The sequence below is a fragment of the Protomyctophum bolini genome (assembly GCF_963924005.1).
Source record: "Protomyctophum bolini genome assembly, chromosome: 6".
Lineage (NCBI taxonomy): Eukaryota > Metazoa > Chordata > Actinopteri > Myctophiformes > Myctophidae > Protomyctophum > Protomyctophum bolini.
This window is the reverse complement of record NC_137867.1, coordinates 21,658,562-21,678,204: the sequence shown is the minus strand read 5'-3', so window position 1 is coordinate 21,678,204 and position 19,643 is coordinate 21,658,562. Positions and strand designations below refer to the sequence as shown.

The following is a 19,643-nucleotide window of genomic DNA, read 5'->3' as shown; positions in this document are numbered from 1 at the left end:
ACGCTCCATATATGGCCAGTACAGAATTCATTCCATATGTTGATCTGACCCCCTATGCCAAAGTGCCAGCGCTCGCTGCAGATGAACATGTAATATCTAGGATTATAGACAGTAGACACTATTACTGAATATCCCTATAACAAAGTGTCCACAATTCCACACATACTGTACACATACACTGTCCATGTACTGGATTTTGACCCAGTCTATAGTTTTAATCTCTTCTTTGCCTCCCCCTCTCTCTGACCCAATCTATTCTACCAGATGTGCTAAGTCAAGTCAGATAAAGACAGTATCCAGCAGCAACATTTTCTTCAAGGGAAGCAGGTTCAGATACAGGTGAGTGTGGTCAATAAAACTTTTTGAGAGATGGCATTCCACACTCCATTTTATTGAGGCTTAAGCCTTCAATATATTAGTTTATAATATGCAACTTTGCAAGTCCCACAGTTAATCTGAAATATGGAATCCTGACAAAACCACGACATAACCGCTGTAGTGGCATGACTTGGCCATGGTTTTCCTAAATCATTTGAAACATATCCTTACTTTACAAACTTCACAATGCACAATAAACACCAAGAAGTTTTCTCTTAGCGCTTCTTCGCCGTCAATCAGATGATTCTTCACTCAATCAGTCATGAGTGAAACTGCCCGGGATCTTTTTTTTGGAACACCGTTTTTATTTGATGCAAGATCAAAAAAAAGTCCAAGGGAATTCAGAATGTGGGGAAGAAACGCGACCCAGGTAGGATGTGTAAATATGGTCAGACTTCGGTGCTCTACATACAACATCAGAAGTTCAGAACACATGCTGAAGCAGTGTCATTGAATTGACAGCATGGTCAGTAGGTGAGAAGTCTGTAGATCTGCCGATGCGTCAAACTATACAGTAAATACCCATATTCATGTCCAGTAAAAATCTGTCTCAATAACAATAGGCTATGGCTGACCCTCCTGGCTCAAAATGTAACCACCTACGTTAGCTATTCAGTACAAATTGGCTGAAGTATGCAATACAAAAAGATGTGTGCATAAGCTGAATGATGACCAAATAATGGTATTACATTGTGTGTGTGTGTGTGTGTGTGTGTGTGTGTGTGTGTGTGTGTGTGTGTGTGTGTGTGTGTGTGTGTCTGTGTCTGTGTCTGTGTCTGTCTCCTCTCTCAGTGGAAGAGTTGCCAAAGAAGTGATAGAAGCCAGTTCAAAGATTCAGAGAGAACCTCCAGAGGTGCGCAGGTAAGATTCTGGTTGTGCAATACTACTAACACACACACTAAGCTATTCTTGTAGTCGTAGTAAATTTTCACCACCTGCTTGTTGTTGGACATACTGTATACGGTAGAAGTCCTCTTTCCAGCAGAACACACAAGGGATTTAGCAACTAGAGCAGTTATTTAAGAAAGCGTTTGGTGTGAAACGGGGTCATTGGGGCGGTGCAGGTATACAAGGACCTGAACACCACCATGGAGACTGAGGTTTCATTCCTCCGCAGTGACTTTGGTTTGGCCGGAACACTGCTACAAAGACAATTGGCTGTGTTCACATGGTGGCCGGCCGGCAGCCAAGGGAGGGTGACCTCTGTTGCTGCTAGTGACTGCAACACTTTGCCCAGGTGCGTGTTCAGCAGAGAGCAGGACTGGGATTCATGTTGTTATGCCCTCCTGGTGAAACCCCTGACTGTCAGGTGTAAACACATAGCTGGCAACTCCACATGTATCGAAGAAGACGTGGTTGTTCTGCACCATCCCTAACCAAACGCTGACCTTTGGGAGAAAATGTTAAAACGCTGGCATTTGGGATAAAAACCCCAACAACAGTCAAATATATTGTATGGAGATCTCGGATGTCATCGATATGTCATAGTGCCTAAGTAACTATGTCTTATGACCTATCCTGTGACTGCTTAACCTACTGTATATGTAAACCCTATCCTGTGGATATTTGTGTTTGCAGAGCCCAGTTTGGACAGAGCAGGAGTTATAATTCTCTGAGTCATAAGAACCTCATCATGAACATGGAGCCGCTGGTGCCTGCACTACCCTCCACTAACGAGTATGAGGAGACCGCCCCGGAGAATGGTAGGAGGCACATGGGACATCACACTGGAATTCATATTGCCTGATTTGAGGAGAAACACATGCATTTGGATGCACGCACACACACACACACACACACACACACACACACACACACACACACACACACACACACACTCAGTTTACTTGCACATTTTCACTCAAAGGACAATAATAGAAATAAGCTGTCAAGCTTTGTGTTTTGTGATTTTGACAGATATGTTTTGCTAATAAAAACATGCATTAACAAGTAAATAACTGCTGTCAAAACAAATATGGGGCACCAATTTGATGTCCACAATGTATCTCCAGATGTGGCCTATGGGAGCACACTCAACCGTGCGCGCAAACACACACACACACACACACACACACACACACACACACACACGACCACGACCACGCATGCACAGCGTAAATTGAGAAGCTGATGCTGCCTTCTGTCCTTCCGCCTGTTTCCCCAGAGATACTAATCACAGTGGGCTAAAAATATCCTTCACATGATGCTCCCTGAGGAAACTTCCATGCTTGTTGTGCATGTGCGTACATGCATGATTGTCTATGTATGTGTACACACATACACAGTACACACTGTGACGTCATGGAAGCAGAGCCAGGATCCCAGCTTGTGTTAGTTTAAATGAAAATTGAATTAGCACATACCATATTTATTTGGATCCCTTGAGGCTGTGTGTGTGTGTGTGTGTGTGTGTGTGTGTGTGTGTGTGTGTGTGTGTGTGTGTGTGTGTGTTTGTCAGTGTAGAGGTGAAAGTTGCTTCCTTAAACACATCCATGTTTGACTCAATTTATGCTACTTCTTGCTGTGTTTGTGTGTGGGTGCGTGCATGCGTATGCATTGCGTGTGTGTGTGTGTGTGTGTGTGTGTGTGTGTGTGTGTGTGTGTGTGTGTGTGTGTGCTTACGATTTACGGAAACATTTTATAAACCGTAAATCAAATCTTTATTTATAGAGCAGATTTACAAAGACCAGTAGTCAACCAAAATGCTATACAAGGTCAGAAAAAGTGAAAGGAGTATTCAGTGATTTGGGAACCCACCCGGTCCGCCCCGGTAGCAACATGTGGAACCCACCCGGTCCGCCCCGGTAACAACATGTGGAACCCACCCGGTCCGCCCCGGTAACAACATGTGGAACCCACCCGGTCCGCCCCGGTAACAACATGTGGAACCCACCCGGTCCGCCCCGGTAACAACATGTGGAACCCACCCGATCCGCCCCGGTAACAACATGTGGAACCCACCCGGTCCGCCCCGGTAACAACATGTGGAACCCACCCGGTCCGCCCCGGTAACATGTGGAACCCACCCGGTCCGCCCCGGTAACATGTGGAACCCACCCGGTCCGCCCCGGTAACAACATGTGGAACCCACTCGGTCCGCCCCGGTAACAACATGTGGAACCCACCCGATCCGCCCCGGTAACAACATGTGCACGCACTACAGTGGGAGGACACGCGACAGGCCAACAGCACACACACACCAAGGCCCGCCCCCGTTCGATCATGATTGGTGGAAGGCCCCTCTCTATCCTGATTGGATGAAGGCTGGGCCACCTAGTCAAAAGCGAAACCTAAGGTTTTTTGACCCCCACGAGTTAACTGGGGACAGGGAGGAACTCCTTATATGGTCAGCACACTCTATAGTAGAGAGGATTATCACAACAAAACAAAAGAATAAGTGATATTTGTCACTGAATATACCTTTAAATAGCATGATATAACAAGTTAACACAACATCGATATCAGTTAATTATGTCACATCACAACAAAAGACAGCAATTACACAATTAAGCCGCACATATACTGTAAGCCAAAATACAATCCAAAGACTTAAGGGCCAGGGTTTTATGATCAGACAGAGTTAAAGGCCAGGGAGAAGAAATTAGTTTTAAGAGAAGATTTGAAAGCCGCTAAGGAGCGAGCAGATTTAATATGTAGGGGCAGACTGTTCTGGACCTGTAGTTACTGTAGTTGACCCTGTAGGTGTACCGTGTATGGGTCTATGGTCACCTCTGGACCTGTAGTTACTGTAGTTGACCCTGTAGGTGTACCGTGTATGGGTCTATGGTCACTTCTGGACCTGTAGTTACTGTAGTTGACCCTGTAGGTGTACCGTGTATGGGTCTATGGTCACCTCTGGACCTGTAGTTACTGTAGTTGACCCTGTAGGTGTACCGTGTATGGGTCTATGGTCACCTCTGGACCTGTAGTTACTGTAGTTGACCCTGTAGGAGTGTAGGTGTACCGTGTATGGGTCTATGGTCACCTCTGGACCTGTACTTATTGTAGTTGAGCCTGTAGGTGTACCGTGTATGGGTCTATGGTCACCTCTGGACCTGTAGTTACTGTAGTTGACCCTGTAGGTGTACCGTGTATGGGTCTATGGTCACCTCTGGACCTGTACTTACTATAGTTGAGCCTGTAGGTGTACCGTGTATGGGTCTATGGTCACCTCTGGACCTGTAGTTACTGTAGTTGACCCTGTAGGTGTACCGTGTATGGGTCTATGGTCACCTCTGGACCTGTAGTTACTGTAGTTGACCCTGTAGGTGTACCGTGTATGGGTCTATGGTCACCTCTGGACCTGTACTTACTGTAGTTGAGCCTGTAGGTGTGTAAATTCCAAATGTGACACACTCCAGAAAAAAATGCCTCATCTCGCCAGAATGAAAATGGAGTAAATCAATAAATAAACTCGTTTTTTTTTATGTGATTTTCTTTTTTTTTTCATATTAACACAGTTTGAATGTTGAAGAAGGTTTTCATTCAAACAGATTGTTCATTTGGGCAAATGAAATGTATACATTTATACGTCAAAGTGGGCTTGTTTTTTAACACGGTTTTGGGGGCAGAGAAGCGCAGTTCTGAGATTTGCATGTTGTTTTTGATTGGTCCTGGAATCTCTTTGTCCTCACGCTCTGATCACCGCCCATTAGCGTGCTTGTGTGTTTGTAAACACAGAATCTCCCCAAGAGGGGAAGGAACAGTATGTTTAGGTCTCCCCAAGAGGGGAAGGTACAGTATGTTTAGGTCTCCCCAGGAGGGGAAGGTACAGTATGTTTAGGTCTCCCCAGGAGGGGAAGGTACAGTATGTTTAGGTCTCCCCAGGAGGGGAAGGTACAGTATGTTTAGGTCTCCCCAGGAGGGGAAGGAACAGTATGTTTAGGTCTCCCCAAGAGGGGAAGGTACAGTATGTTTAGGTCTCCCCAGGAGGGGAAGGTACAGTATGTTTAGGTCTCCCCAGGAGGGGAAGGTACAGTATGTTTAGGTCTCCCCAGGAGGGGAAGGTACAGTATGTTTAGGTCTCCCCAGGAGGGGAAAGTACAGTATGTTTAGGTCTCCCCAGGAGGGGAAGGTACAGTATGTTTAGGTCTCCCCAGGAGGGGAAGGTACAGTATGTTTAGGTCTCCCCAAGAGGGGAAGGTACAGTATGTTTAGGTCTCCCCAGGAGGGGAAGGTACAGTATGTTTAGGTCTCCCCAGGAGGGGAAGGTACAGTATGTTTAGGTCTCCCCAAGAGGGGAAGGTACAGTATGTTTAGGTCTCCCCAGGAGGGGAAGGTACAGTATGTTTAGGTCTCCCCAGGAGGGGAAGGTACAGTATGTTTAGGTCTCCCCAAGAGGGGAAGGTACAGTATGTTTAGGTCTCCCCAAGAGGGGAAGGTACAGTATGTTTAGGTCTCCCCAAGAGGGGAAGGTACAGTATGTTTAGGTCTCCCCAGGAGGGGAAGGAACAGTATGTTTAGGTCTCCCCAAGAGGGGAAGGTACAGTATGTTTAGGTCTCCCCAAGAGGGGAAGGTACAGTATGTTTAGGTCTCCCCAAGAGGGGAAGGAACAGTATGTTTAGGTCTCCCCAGGAGGGGAAGGTACAGTATGTTTAGGCAGAAACATACTTCCCTATAACATATTTTTCGCTCTCTGTTGGGCAGCAGAGAGCAAGAAAACAGAGCCACAGTATGCTGGGAAGAGAGAGATAATGACAGGATAAGAAGAAAATATGGGGTGTGTGTGTGTGTGTGTGTGTGTGTGTGTGTGTGTGTGTGTGTGTGTGTGTGTGTGTGTGTGTGTGTGTGTGTGTGTGTGTGTGTGTGTGTGTGTGTGTGTGTGTGTGTGTGTGTGTGTGTGTGTGTGTGTGTGTGTGTGTGTGTGTGTGTGTGTGTGTGTGTGTGTGTGTGTGTGTGTGTGTGTGTGTGTGTGTGTGTGTGTGTGTGTGTGTGCGCGCGCGCGCGCATTCTCTAACACTGAGTTATTGCTTCTTGTCCTTCCTCTACCCCTTTGACACATTCAGCTAGCCAACCATCCAAACATTAATCTGTCCATCCATCCAGTCAAACATACTGTACATACAGTATGTATCCATCTGACCAAACATCCATTGCTCCATCCAACCAAATAATCCATCTATCCAGCCAACCAAACATCCACCATCTATCCATCAAACCAAACATCCAGGACTGAGTTCTGTAAACCTAACTTACGTTTTTATAGCTTCCACTATCACTCTCACCCTTCTTCTCTCCATCCTGCTTCTCTTCTGCTTTCCTCCTCACGTATTCCAATGATCTGCCTCCCTTAAATCCCTCCATGATCCTCCCAGCTCTCGGTCATTTCTCTCCCCCAACACCCTACCTTTCCTCACCTTCCCAGCATCCAGCCTCCTACCATCTCCCCTTACCCACTGTCTTTAGACCTTGACACTAATAAAAGCATCACGTCATAGCAAGCAGTCGTTTTCTCACTCTATTCATAGACCTCTCACACGTCCCCTTTCTCCATCTCTCTCTGTCTACCGACCAGCTCTCTCTCAGCTCTCTTCATCTGACCCTGATCACAGGAAAAAACTATTCCTTTTTGGCAAAGTCAAAGAGCTGCCTGCTACAGTAACCATTCGAACCATTACCCACATGGTCGGCTTGGGAGTGGCTGAATAATATGATCAAATCAAAGTATTACAATTACAAAATATTCAATGTTCAATCTACGTAATAAAATAAATAACATTTGCAAGCACTTTGTTCTGCCCCATATTTCTTTATACTGTGTAGGTTACCTAATAAAGCGGCAATGTCCTACAAATAATCTTGAAAAGATTTGTTTTGTAAGATATGGTGACAAAGGACGAAGTAAAGTCACATAAGTGAGACAGAAGAATAATTGCTTTCCTAGTCTCAGCGTGGCTAGGACTTGGGATAAAGTGTCCCCAAGTGCTGCTCTCGGATCACTGTCTATATTCAGAGGAATAATCTGAGCCATTAGAGGGGAAACAAGAAACTGACCCAAGGTCGGTTTCAAGAGGCGACATGACCTTACCCTATTTGTAGAGTTTGTCCCCTGCCTCAACACTGTATAAGCCACACTTGTGCATGCATGCACGCGCATCACTCACTCGCTCACTCGTTCGCTCACGGCTGGGCTACACCGGGCGATTTTGCGCGCGTTTTTGCGCACAGTGCGTATGCGTTTACTGTGCGCGTACAGTGCGTTTGGATAGGACCAATATATGTCAATGATACCAGCTACACCAGACGCACGGATACCGCAGGCCACAGATACGCGTGCTCTAAAAATAGGATCGGTTATTTTTTTTCTTCTCGTGGAAGGTCCCGCACAAATCTGCCACGCGCCACAGATCTGGTGTAGCCGGGGCATTTCACACACGTACTTTGTGCGCGCAGTGCGCTTATGTCAAACGCACACATGCCCGGTGTAGCTTGGCCGTTACTCACTCTCGCGTGCGCGCGCGTGTGTGTGCGCGTACTTACAGTTTGTGCATTTGTGCAGAATAAAGTGTTTGATATTGACTGTAGTGAAAATGAAGATAGTTAAAGAAAGATAGACAGAAAGGAAACGACCCTCATCTCATTTTAGACCAGGCCATGACATGCAGGCCTGCCTGTAATCAGAGTTAGATTAGCTCACCCTCAATCATCAGGACCAGCAGGTTAAATATAGAACCTTCAGCTTTGGACCTGATCCTCCTCTAATGCCCCCCACTCACTCTTTGTTAACATCACTGACATTCATAAGAGGGCCTGTGTGTGTGTGTGTGTGTGTGTGTGTGTGTGTGTGTGTGTGTGTGTGTGTGTGTGTGTGTGTGTGTGTGTGTGTGTGTGTGTGTGTGTGTGTGTGTGTGTGTGTGTGTGTGTGTGTGTGTGTGTGTGTGTGTGTGTGTGTGTGTGTGTGTGTGTGTGTGTGTGTGTGTGTGTGTGTGTGTGTGTGTGTGTGTGTGTGTGTGTGTGTGTGTGTGCGCGCGCGTGTGTGCGTGCGCGCGCCTTCATGCCCAGCCCAGTCTCAGAGCTCAGCTGACAGTCTGGTCAGCCTGTTGTGTACTGGATGTGTGTGTGGACCTCGCCACAGACAGCTGCCATCAGACAATGGAAGTGCTGCAGGAGCACAGAAACGGCGCTGATGTCGGAGGCGTCCCAAGCGGGCAGAACGGTTTGGGGCCGGCCGTTAGCGACCCGAGTGACATAGCGGACACGGACACCTATGGCAGGGTGGGAGGGCCTCTTGGGCCAGACGCAGACCCGGAGATGGCGAAGGGGCCACTAGGGACCCAGGAGGTGGGCGAGGCGGGTGAATTGGGGGCCTTGGAAGTGTTCCACCCAGGAGAGAGCGGAGAGGAGCGGGACTCGTCCGTGGCTCTGGTGGACGCCTTGAAGTGCCAGGTGAAGATAACGACACGCCGCAGCCTGCATCTACGCATAGCCAATCACACCGCACGGGATGTTTACGTACGCCTAGTGGGCCACGGCGGGCGCATCGCTGGAACCGGTAGGAGACAGAAAAGTACAAATGAATGGTGTACCTATATGTACATTTACTTTAGTGCTGTACTTAAGTACAATTTTGAAGTACTGTATAACGTACTTTACTGGAGTATTGTCCATTGCCAGTACTTTTCCTCTGATCCAAATATTGTGCTTTTACTCCAGTTATTTTTGAGAACTGTAGTTGGGCTAACCACTTTAGCCCTATATACATGTCAGCCATTTTGAAAATAGCCGATCTACAAGCAGATCTGCTTGTAGATTCAAAACTTGAAATGTGACATTCTGCAAAATGAGTACTTTTACTTTTGGTAGTTTACGTACATTTTGCGACCTTAATATAAAGTGTTACCGTACTTTTTCCACCACTGATGGACATACAGCAGAACTGAGTCAGAGATATTTTTGACTTGCTGGACAAAGTAATTAGTGTGAGGTTTCTATCTGCTCTTTAACTATAGGCTACTAGTAGAATTAGAGAGGTTTTAAGTAGTGTTTACTTTAAAACATGGAAAGCAAACAATGCGTTACATGGTTGAATGATTAGGGCCAATGGAGACCTATAATGTAGTGTAGATAGATAGGGGTCCTGGAACAAACCAGATTTAACTGGCCTAAAATGCATGGCATTATTTTGTGAAGCTCGCAGATGGCAAGAATCATCCTGGCTTGAATGTGCACCTTTCTCCAGTTCTTTTGTGTCCAAAATGTTGGCGATTTTGGAGTAGGTGCATGCAGTCAGTGTTTACTTTGTCACCACTAAACACAACTTGCAAAGTAATTGACATTTTCCCCATAACCTGAATGGATAGCTGCATGTTTCTAAGATCGATTATATAATCAGGAGAAACTCTAACTCAGAGGCATGCATGGGCTCATTGTAACTCGAGATTTGGACTATTACTGTATGTAGTGTATGCCATGTATTATTGATTGAGGATTCAGTTCACAGATTCTGGAACATGTTTCTGTTATTTCAAGGTGTGAAGCTAGACTGATAAAGACATTTTAAATGTTGAATTTTAAAAACTGGGAAAAACAAAAACAAAAAGACATCACTAAAGACAACTAATCCTCAATTAATTAATTTGATCTGGATGGCTCTATTGAGACTGTCCAACAATAGTATTGCTTAAGCAAACACATTGGTTTAGCTTAGACAGGTTTGTTGGTGCTAAATGCTTGGCAACAACTCCAAGTATCATCTGTCAAACATTCTTAGACTCCCGAGAGAGTGAGTGTGTGCGTGCACGTGTGTGTGTGTGTGTGTGTGTGTGTGTGTGTGTGCATGGATGGATGCACATGAGGGAAAGAGTGCCACATGTTCATGTTTGTATTATACCAACACAGTACAATACTAATAGTGTCTCTAACAGCCCTTTTCACATTTATAACGTGAGTAAGGCTATGGTTGTTTATGGCTATGGGTAGGTGAAGAAATTGAAGTTTTATTGTCTAACAATGTGCCAATTTGGAAAAGGGCATTTTGAACATCAGAATGGTAGCGTTGCTTCATAATGTGATCTAGCTTCAGTTCCTCATGGATTCAATTTAAAAGGCCATTCCCAACTCTTCAAGCAGTTTCATGTGGGTGTGTACAACTACAGAACAGTTTCACGTGGGTGTGTACAACTACAGAACAGTTTCACGTGGGTGTGTACAACTACAGAACAGTTTCATGGTGTGTACAACTACAGAACAGTTTCATGTGGGTGTGTACAACTACAGAACAGTTTCATGTGGGTGTGTACAACTACAGAACAGTTTCATGTGGGTGTGTACAACTACAGAACAGTTTCATGTGGGTGCATACAACTACAGAACAGTTTCATGTGGGTGTATACAACTACAGAACAGTTTCATGTGGGTGTGTACAACTACAGAACAGTTTCACGTGGGTGTGTACAACTACAGAACAGTTTCACGTGGGTGTATACAACTACAGAACAGTTTCACGTGGGTGTGTACAACTACAGAACAGTTTCATGTGGGTGTGTACAACTACAGAACAGTTTCATGTGGGTGTGTACAACTACAGAACAGTTTCATGTGGGTGTGTACAACTACAGAACAGTTTCACGTGGGTGTGTACAACTACAGAACAGTTTCATGTGGGTGTATACAACTACAGAACAATGTCTGAAACTCCCATGTCACCTCTGAGTGTACTTCTAGTCCATGCCTATTTCAGACCACAGCGTGCTTCGCCACAGTGCAGAGGCTCTGCCTCCTACCACCACGTCACACTTTTGACTGAAACATTTTCAAAATCTTGCTTGAATTTTCTTGGGCATGTACAGTATATGATAGACAGGTATATGTAACATGAATTGGTGCATTGGTGCGTAGTACAGACTAATAATACTATTAGGGCATTTGTTTTGGTGTTGACGATGAGGATGAATGGTGCCTGGTCCAAGTTAAATACACCTGTCAACACATGCAGAGTACTGGGAAAATCCCTCTCTGTCTCTCTGTCTCCATCTGTCTCCCTCTCTCGGCATGCCGTCTCTCTCTGTGTTTGCGCGGGTGAATGACATGCAGGAATCTAGCGGCTTGCTGTGTGAATCAGCTGATCTGAGGATAGGCTAGCCACACTGCAAAATCCTGGGTGTCAGTTGAAACGTGAGTGACTGTGATTGGAACCAGAGGAACTAGGAGTTAAATGAACACTCAGTATTTTACAGTGTAGTTTCTGCTTTTGAGTTGACCGACAGGGAGGGAGAAGTAGAGAATGAGAGAGTGAGATAGTGTTTGTGTGTATGTGCGTGCGTGCGTGCATGCGTGCGTGCGTCATAATGGAAAGCGTGATAGATAAAGGCTCTATATGAATGGATTTTATTTAACTTTCTCTTCTTTCACCTTCACTATACATTTGATTTATCTACTTCTGAGATCAGCCATTGTTAGTTTTTTATTGATTAGTCAGACATGTAAACAGCACATGGTGTGGTCCTATGTGTTCAATTCATCATCATAATAACATACATAAATCAACAAAATAATACATGTCATCAACAACATGGCTGTCAACACTGTTTTCACTCCTTTTCTTTCTCACAACTCGTCTTTGAATCAGTTGGCATGGTTACTGATGAGCTACTCTGTGTGGCCTTGGATGTCTTTGGCTGTGAGGTTGTGACATAATACTACTGCAAAAAGAAAGAAGGAAAAAAAATATGCTTTTTTGTCTGCAAAGATCTTAAGATGCCTATTAACTGCTATGGTATTCTATAATGAGTCTGGGTTATTCATAAATTAAAGCATAATGCAGACAAATGCTGGCCATTGTGTGTGTGTGTGTGTGTGTGTGTGTGTGTGTGTGTGTGTGTGAGAGAGAGAGAGAGAGAGAGATGTGATGGGAGAAACTGGGAAGGTGTTGACTGGTTCAGTTGTACGTCACAGGATATTTAGCCCCTGCAGTAGCTCTCCTAATCCACAGCAGGAAGACAGCTGGGCCTATTTTTACCGCACGCGCGCGCGCACACACACACACACACACACACACACACACACACACACACACACACACACACACACACACACGATTATGGAATAACAATTAAGAAGATCACTGAGGTGACAGTAATGTCTTAACATAGAGCAATGAGTCAACAACACCTCAGGATAAACTGCATTCAACATTCAAACATTCAAGAGTCTCTGCTGTGTTGTCATGTCTAGTTATATTAACAACAATGTATTATTTCTTTAGGCATTTTTATTTAATCACACAAACCAGAAATAGCTTACTCATTTAATTATTTATACGTGGCTGGGTATTGGAAATGGCTTGCATTCAGAGCATGACTCATGAGCCAAAGTCTACTATAGGCACTTGGAAGATACAAAAACATGACACAAAGTTCATATATTGTAAAAGGTTCATGTCCATAGCATGTTTGTATTAAGTTGTACAATATTAGTTGTTTTTAAATGGTTTGGCAAAGGATTTATGTGTGCGGGGGATTAAATAGTGTACTTTGCAAAATAAGTTACATGTATTATTGGAATTTTACATTTTACTACTTTCTTCCTATGATAACATGAAGTACATTTAGTACAGCATCGCCATCGTGTGGCTGGCTCAACTACAATTTAGGACAGAGAAGGCTATACAAGTAGAGAACAGTTTTGTGGGAAATATCATAATACTAACTAAATAATAAATTACTTTTATATACCAATAAGACGCCTGAGGGCGAGAAGCGACCTCGCCCTAAAAGGACGATCTGCCCATACAGTGTGTGGAGATCCCTGATGTCATCAATATTGGCCAGCTACTCCACATCTGACCTCAAACCCTTAGATCTCCATATATGGCTCTATATATGCTCTTGCCCAGCAGTCTGCCGTCAACGAGGCGGATGCAGGCACGCGACCTCGCCCTTTAGGGAGAGGTCGCTTCTTGCCCTTAGGCGTCTTACTGGTATAGACTATGTCGTCATCCTGTATACTCTCTCTCATTCTCCAGGTGTTGTGGCTCTGAAGGACTCAGAACACCTCTCTCCTCTCAAACCCTCGACCACAGCCACTGAGGTGGAACAACCAGGAGCTGAAGTCAGGAAGCCTGTCTCGGGAAATGACCTGCAACTTCCACGTGTTTCCACAGAAACCACAAACCTCCCAACTCAGACGCCAAAAGCAGCATTTGAAGAGGAGGAGGAGGAGGAGGAGGAGGAGGAGGAGGAGACGAGTGGAGCCCTGACCATCTCAGAATTGGTCTACAGGTGTTCATCTAAAGATTTTGTAACAAATATGCGGTTTCTTTTATACAACATCCTCACTTGTACTTTATTTGAATTGATGTTGTTATTGTTTGTGTATATATTTGCCTGTGTATATATATGTATATGCCTGCATACTCTCCCACACGTAGTCCCTGTGCCAGCATGCTGCCCACACCGGTGGATGACAGCCAAGGGGGTGTAGACCTGCTGTTTGCCCCAACCCAGAGCCCAGTTAGACTACTGAGGGAGCTCCATGCAGACCCTGAAATCCAAGCCCAGCTGGAGGCAGAGAGAGAACGAGACCGCGCCTACGAACGCATCCGCCAGGCGGGGAGGAGCCGAGTGGGAGGTGTCCTGAGCAGCGGCTTCCATCTCCTGTCGTCCAACGAGAGAGTCAACGCGTGCATGTTGAGTATGGCCCGCTTGGTTGCCGTGGTGATGGGGGTCCTGCTTATCGCCGTGCCCACACTACTGCTGCTCTTGGAGTCGGACATCGACGTGTCATTCCTCTGTGAGATCCGTCAGACCCCCGAGTTTGAGCAGTTCCACTACGAGTACTACTGCCCCCTGCGACGCTGGATCCTCTGCAAGATCAGCACGGCCGTGGAGAACTTATGGTCAGACTGAGGAGGAGACACACAATCTACAAATGTAGTAGTAAAAGTAGTTTAGTCTTACGTTCAGCCTCAGAATTTGAGACTTCTCAAAGAAAATGAAAACATGAGCCAAAGGAATGAGAGCATTTCACTGGTTTCAATGTACAGTGGTATTTTATGAGCAAATGGCATTATACATGGAATCAAAAATCTGCCTGATTTGTCTGAAATAAAAGTACATTGAAACATGTAAAATATCTCACTCCCTTGGCAAACTTCTTCTCTTTTTGAAGGAAAAGATCATTTAAGACTGAAGACACTTCCTATAAGGTACATCGTTTTTGCCGGAAAGGAGAGGGACAGAGGAAAGACGGGTTAGAAGAAGCTCATATTTCTCATAAGAGAAAGGAGGGGTTGCTGTCATTCTACATGATGTTGTTTAGTCTGATCACTTTCGATGCTGTCAAGCTGTAATGACTTTAAGGTAAATACCCCCAAATGACCCTCATTGTCACAGAGCGAGTCAGTCATGACGGAGTGGTGGGAACAGAGGAATGTGATGGATTTGAGGGCAACCGTTGCGTCACTGGCCACGACCACAACCTATGTACTGTAAGCCCATACTGTAGGTACGTTATGTATATTTACAAAACAAGACAAATATTGATGACTATACTTCCAAGCTTAAAAAGTTGTTTTTAACGTTTTGTACATTTTTATGTGATGCAGGTATTTCAGGAATTTTTCAGTCAGAGCATCTACTTTGAGATTATTTTAAAATTAAGAGTTTACAAAAGATGACAAAAAAAATAACTAATTTATTAAAGTTTATCGAGTGTTGGGTGTCTAAGCTATTTTTAAAGACTACCGTCAGCATGAGTTGACTTGGTAGCGTCCTGGGTTTTTCCTACAGAAGTTATAGCACAATCGCTTATACAGACCACAGATTTCAACTGTTTCAGATTATCTGATGTCATTTTAAGGTCAGGTGAATGGCAGGAGGAAAGTGTAGTCTTTGTGATGATGAAACCTGTGTGTTGTCTAACTGCTAAATGTCTGCTGAACTCAATGTTAGCTTAGGCTACTAAGGATAAGTAGTCAATTCTGATTATAATGTACAGGTTAGAAGAAATGACTGTTACAGCATGGAATGGACATTTCCCTGGGTTGAGGAGGTGGTAAAACTGTAGTGTTGCTAACAGTGGTGAAAAGTAACTAATTACATTTACTCAAGTACTGTACTTAAGTACAATTTTCTGGTACTTTTACTTTACTTGGAGTATTTCCAATTTTCAATACTTGAGCTCACAAGCTCACAGCTCCTCGCAACGCAAGGCATTGTGAGCTTGTAGATCTGCTATTTTCGGCTAATGTTCTCCCCAGAAAAGGAATTCTAGAGTCCCAGTGGTTAATGTAAAAGAGAGTTCCTATCACACAAAAATATAGAATTATTGGCTATAGAATGCAACAAAAACTAAAAAACAATTCCATGAATTCAAGGCTTCATGAGGTGAGTAGTTTTTGGGGAAATGTTCCTTTAAGTGGTTAAATCTTCATGTTTTCTTTGGCCTTTGGGAACTCAGGTTGATTGCTGATGATGACAGAACCTGTTAGCTGCAGTATGGTGGTCCTGAGATGAAAGGAGAATGTATGGGGGAAGGTAGGAAGAACTGACCTCAGATCAGATGATATTCTTTTAAACTGAAATCTATTTATTTCAATTTGGATAAACTTCTCAGGAAAGAGCATTAGCAGTTGAATAGTCTTTGTGTGTTCAAAGTAACAAACGCGTATTTAAAAAAGGGGAAAAAACTACACACATCACATCTAACCGTTGCATACACCACATAATTTATATTGACAATATTCATGAATGTCGTGTTAATGTAAAATATCCAAACCTTACAAATGTAACACACACACACACACACACACACACACACACACACACACACACACACACACACACCATAAATCAAGTCTAAAGCCACACGTGTAAATGATTTATACTTTGATTTTGCTATGCTGTCTGTTAAGGGGTGCATACTTAGTTTAGACTAGTCATTGGTTAGACATGGGTTATGGTTAGGTTTAGGTGTGCTGCCCCGTGGGAGGTTAGGTTTAGGGTGAGAGGTTTGTAGTTGTAGGACTAATGACTGGTCTAACCAATCTAGTCTAAACCAATAACTGTCTAAACTAAGTACTGCACCCGTCTGTTAATCATTTTTGATAAGAGAGATCTCAGTTGTCAATGGCAGCCTTGTAAACTGTATTGTAGAGACAGTAAAAGTATCTGTGGTAATTTATCCAGGTGTAAATGAGAGCGTGTACACATATAACTAAATTGTCCCTTACGGGTCCATTTGGTTACTGTACACTCTCCTGTAGTGATTCTGTGCTACAGTTGATCATTTCTGATTTATACTTAGTTGCACGGTGGTGTCGCACAACTAACTATAAACGATTTGCAGCAGATGCTGGGTCCAGAACAGGGTTGTTACAGTTCACAAAAACTAACAAAATAACTAGAATTGTCCAAATATATTAGTTAAAGCGGCACTATGTATTAACTTTATTTTTAATTAAAAAAATGTAATGTTGTACGTCCAATCTGTATGGTAGAGTATGTTAATACAATACTGTAACTTATACAATTGGGGTGGTTGTATTTTGTCTCCCTGCTCTTCTATCGAGACATTTAGATCGTGTCAAAGGTCATGTCTCACCTAGACACAGGATCTGACCTCATGGTTAAGATTAAATTTATCCCCTGAACAAGCAGTCAGGCCCTATTAGCTCAATGGTAAAACTTCAGCACTTGCACAGGAAACTGGGTTCAAATCCAGGGTAGTACAGGAAAGTTACATAGTGCTGCTTTAACTGAAATAAAAATAAGGCTTAAAAAAAATCCTCATTACAATAAAAAATAAAATAAATAAACTAACACCAACATTAAGAAGAATGAAAACAAAACTAAAACTCAGCCTTTCTAAACTTAACTAAACTTTTAACACTAAGAATTTAAATAAAAATACTAAACTATGATCCGGAACAGAAATAACAACAGAAGCAACTTGTCCACCTCTCTGGCTCTAGATCAGAGTGCAACCTGTCCACCTCTCTGGCTCTAGATCAGAGTGCAACCTGTCCACCTCTCTGGCTCTAGTCTAATGGTAGAGTTTCACCAAGGCTTCGTTTATACTCATTTTATAAAGGTAATGCTCTCTCCAGTTAACATGTTTCAATCTCTACAGCACGTACAGTAGGCTTTCTGCAATGGCCACTGCAATGTGCATTGCCATGACACACTCTAAATATATATATCCCATAGTCCGCCCAGTGTTGCAGCATCATACATAAATCACTATAATCACGTTTTCCCATGCAAATATACAAACGCAATGCATTGATAATTGCATTAAAACACAATCCATGCTTGTTTGGGACAAATAAATACTTTATTTTCCTACCAGAATACACGCGGTGCATTATGATGCTGAAACCAAGGAAAGGGCCAAACCACTATGATACCGTTTGATACTTAGGCATTTAATTCCGTAAACTGGTGTTGAAATACCTTCACTCATGGGTGAAGAATCTGAAGATGACCCATATGCATTGAATATCAACCAAATATCAACATCCAATAACTATTAATGGAAAATAATACCATAGGCAACCTTCACAGTCAAGCTCTTCTGATATACACATGCATTACAATGTAAACACCAGAGCATTTTATATAAAATCCTTACATTTTATATAAAGGGTTCTGGGGTCCTAGCTATAGTCCCTTGTTTATGTGCATCATGTTTATTCAACAATCTCACTTAGCTAATAGCTGACCTCCTAAATGCAGACTGCATGCCCTTGTCTGTAAACTGTGTTAATATTAGTGGCAAAAAAAGAAACCGTCTGGATGCAGATTTCCTTTCCTACTTCCTTTCCCCCCCCCCCCCCCCTTTCTTGTAAGAATATTTAATAGGCTTGGCTGTCTGTACTATCGTAGATAAATGCATGTTCTCCGTTCTTTTAGCAATGAGAGTGACGAAAATTGTTCAATATACTGTAGATTGCCTTTTGGTGCAGTCACTGCAGTCGATTTGTTGTAACATCACAATGGACACACCAAAGGCTATTGTGAGGCCACAGTCAAGTTGGCCAGTAGTTGGTCAGATAATATCTAGATTTGACAAGACTGGAAACATGACTGCAAATTAGCTTCTTCTTTTCTTTTATTAAAAAAAATACTTTTCTTTTAATACAGTACATTGCAAAAAAGGCCCAAGGGATTATTTTCACAAATGATGTCTCAGTCAATACAAAAGGGAATATTTCTTAATTGCTGCTTAGAATATTGTTTTAAAGCTACCATGTGAGTAGCCTGATTGTAGATTAATACCTACCTTAATAAATTGTACGTATATCTCTGTGGTTGTAAATCATAAAAAACAAAGCTTGATGCTAACACCTGACCTCATTACTAACACAGCATGTTAACATTACCCATATCATAACCAGGGGTGGGGTTGATTTTCACTTTCAGTCCAATGAATTTACCTTAGGCATATAGACGCTAAATATTAGTCATTCTCAGTTTTCTTTTACTGCATTTAAAATGTCTTGTGACAAATATTTGCGGTTTTCTTTTTCGTTTAGGGTTTTGTTTTTCTCTGAAACTTCAAATCATTGCAAATATAATCCACAAAAGGCCATTCAACTCTGTTGACATACAGTAGCAGTGTCACTGTAGCATTATTACATTGTAGCTTGTTCAATTTAGCAGCCTTTTCTAAACTTTAAAAGGGAAATTATCTTTTGAAATGTAGTTATTTTATTTGAGTTATCGACCTTGAGTTACAGTATATGCAAGTAGCATAAAAGAGAACTGAAAGTAAAAATGTCCCAATTCCACGACCAAAATGCAATTTTTCCTGTCTGTTATGTAAACTGTGATTTAAACACACAAGTTGATGTCATACCTGATGTACTAACAAATGCAAATAAAACATTTCTAGACATGAGTCATATATTTAAAAACCTTAAACGGATTAATCTTGCCTGGAAAATGAAAAACTGACTTAAATTAACAATACCCAAATGTTTTAAACTGGCTTAAGTTTTAAATATTTGTACTCTGGTCTAATATATGCAAACATATTGGACAGCACATGTGTCCAAGGAAAATAATAATGCGGATGATGAGTAGATAATTACAGTGTTGTCTGGGCATGAACAGTAGCATTTTCTGGTGCATGGATCACTCTCCATTGTTTTATTGGTTACTTGTTTTGTTGTCATTGAGTCTCATTTAAAAAGCAACTCTGGGAGACAATTTAAGAAACAGCAGCAAAAGAAAAGTGAAAACTAGCAAGTTTTCCAGTGGTGTAACTCCCCCTCTGGGACAACCAAGCCTTATGAACTTTGTAAAGTGAAAATTTTGAATGTTTG

At 42.9% G+C, this 19,643-nt stretch overlaps 1 protein-coding gene across 1 annotated transcript in view; it reads left to right on the top strand.

The window, feature by feature from the left end:
- The window catches only part of frmd3 (FERM domain containing 3), a 61,389-nt gene extending 44,667 nt beyond the window's left edge, over positions 1-16,722 (top strand). The window contains exons 12-16 of the mRNA XM_080765941.1: positions 265-339; positions 1,171-1,239; positions 1,957-2,081; positions 13,341-13,596; positions 13,746-16,722. Coding sequence (XP_080622067.1) covers positions 265-339; positions 1,171-1,239; positions 1,957-2,081; positions 13,341-13,596; positions 13,746-14,223 — 1,003 coding nt within the window. The 3' untranslated portion in view covers positions 14,224-16,722. The remainder of the gene's footprint in view (positions 1-264; positions 340-1,170; positions 1,240-1,956; positions 2,082-13,340; positions 13,597-13,745) is intronic.
- Positions 16,723-19,643: the final 2,921 nt, after the last annotated feature.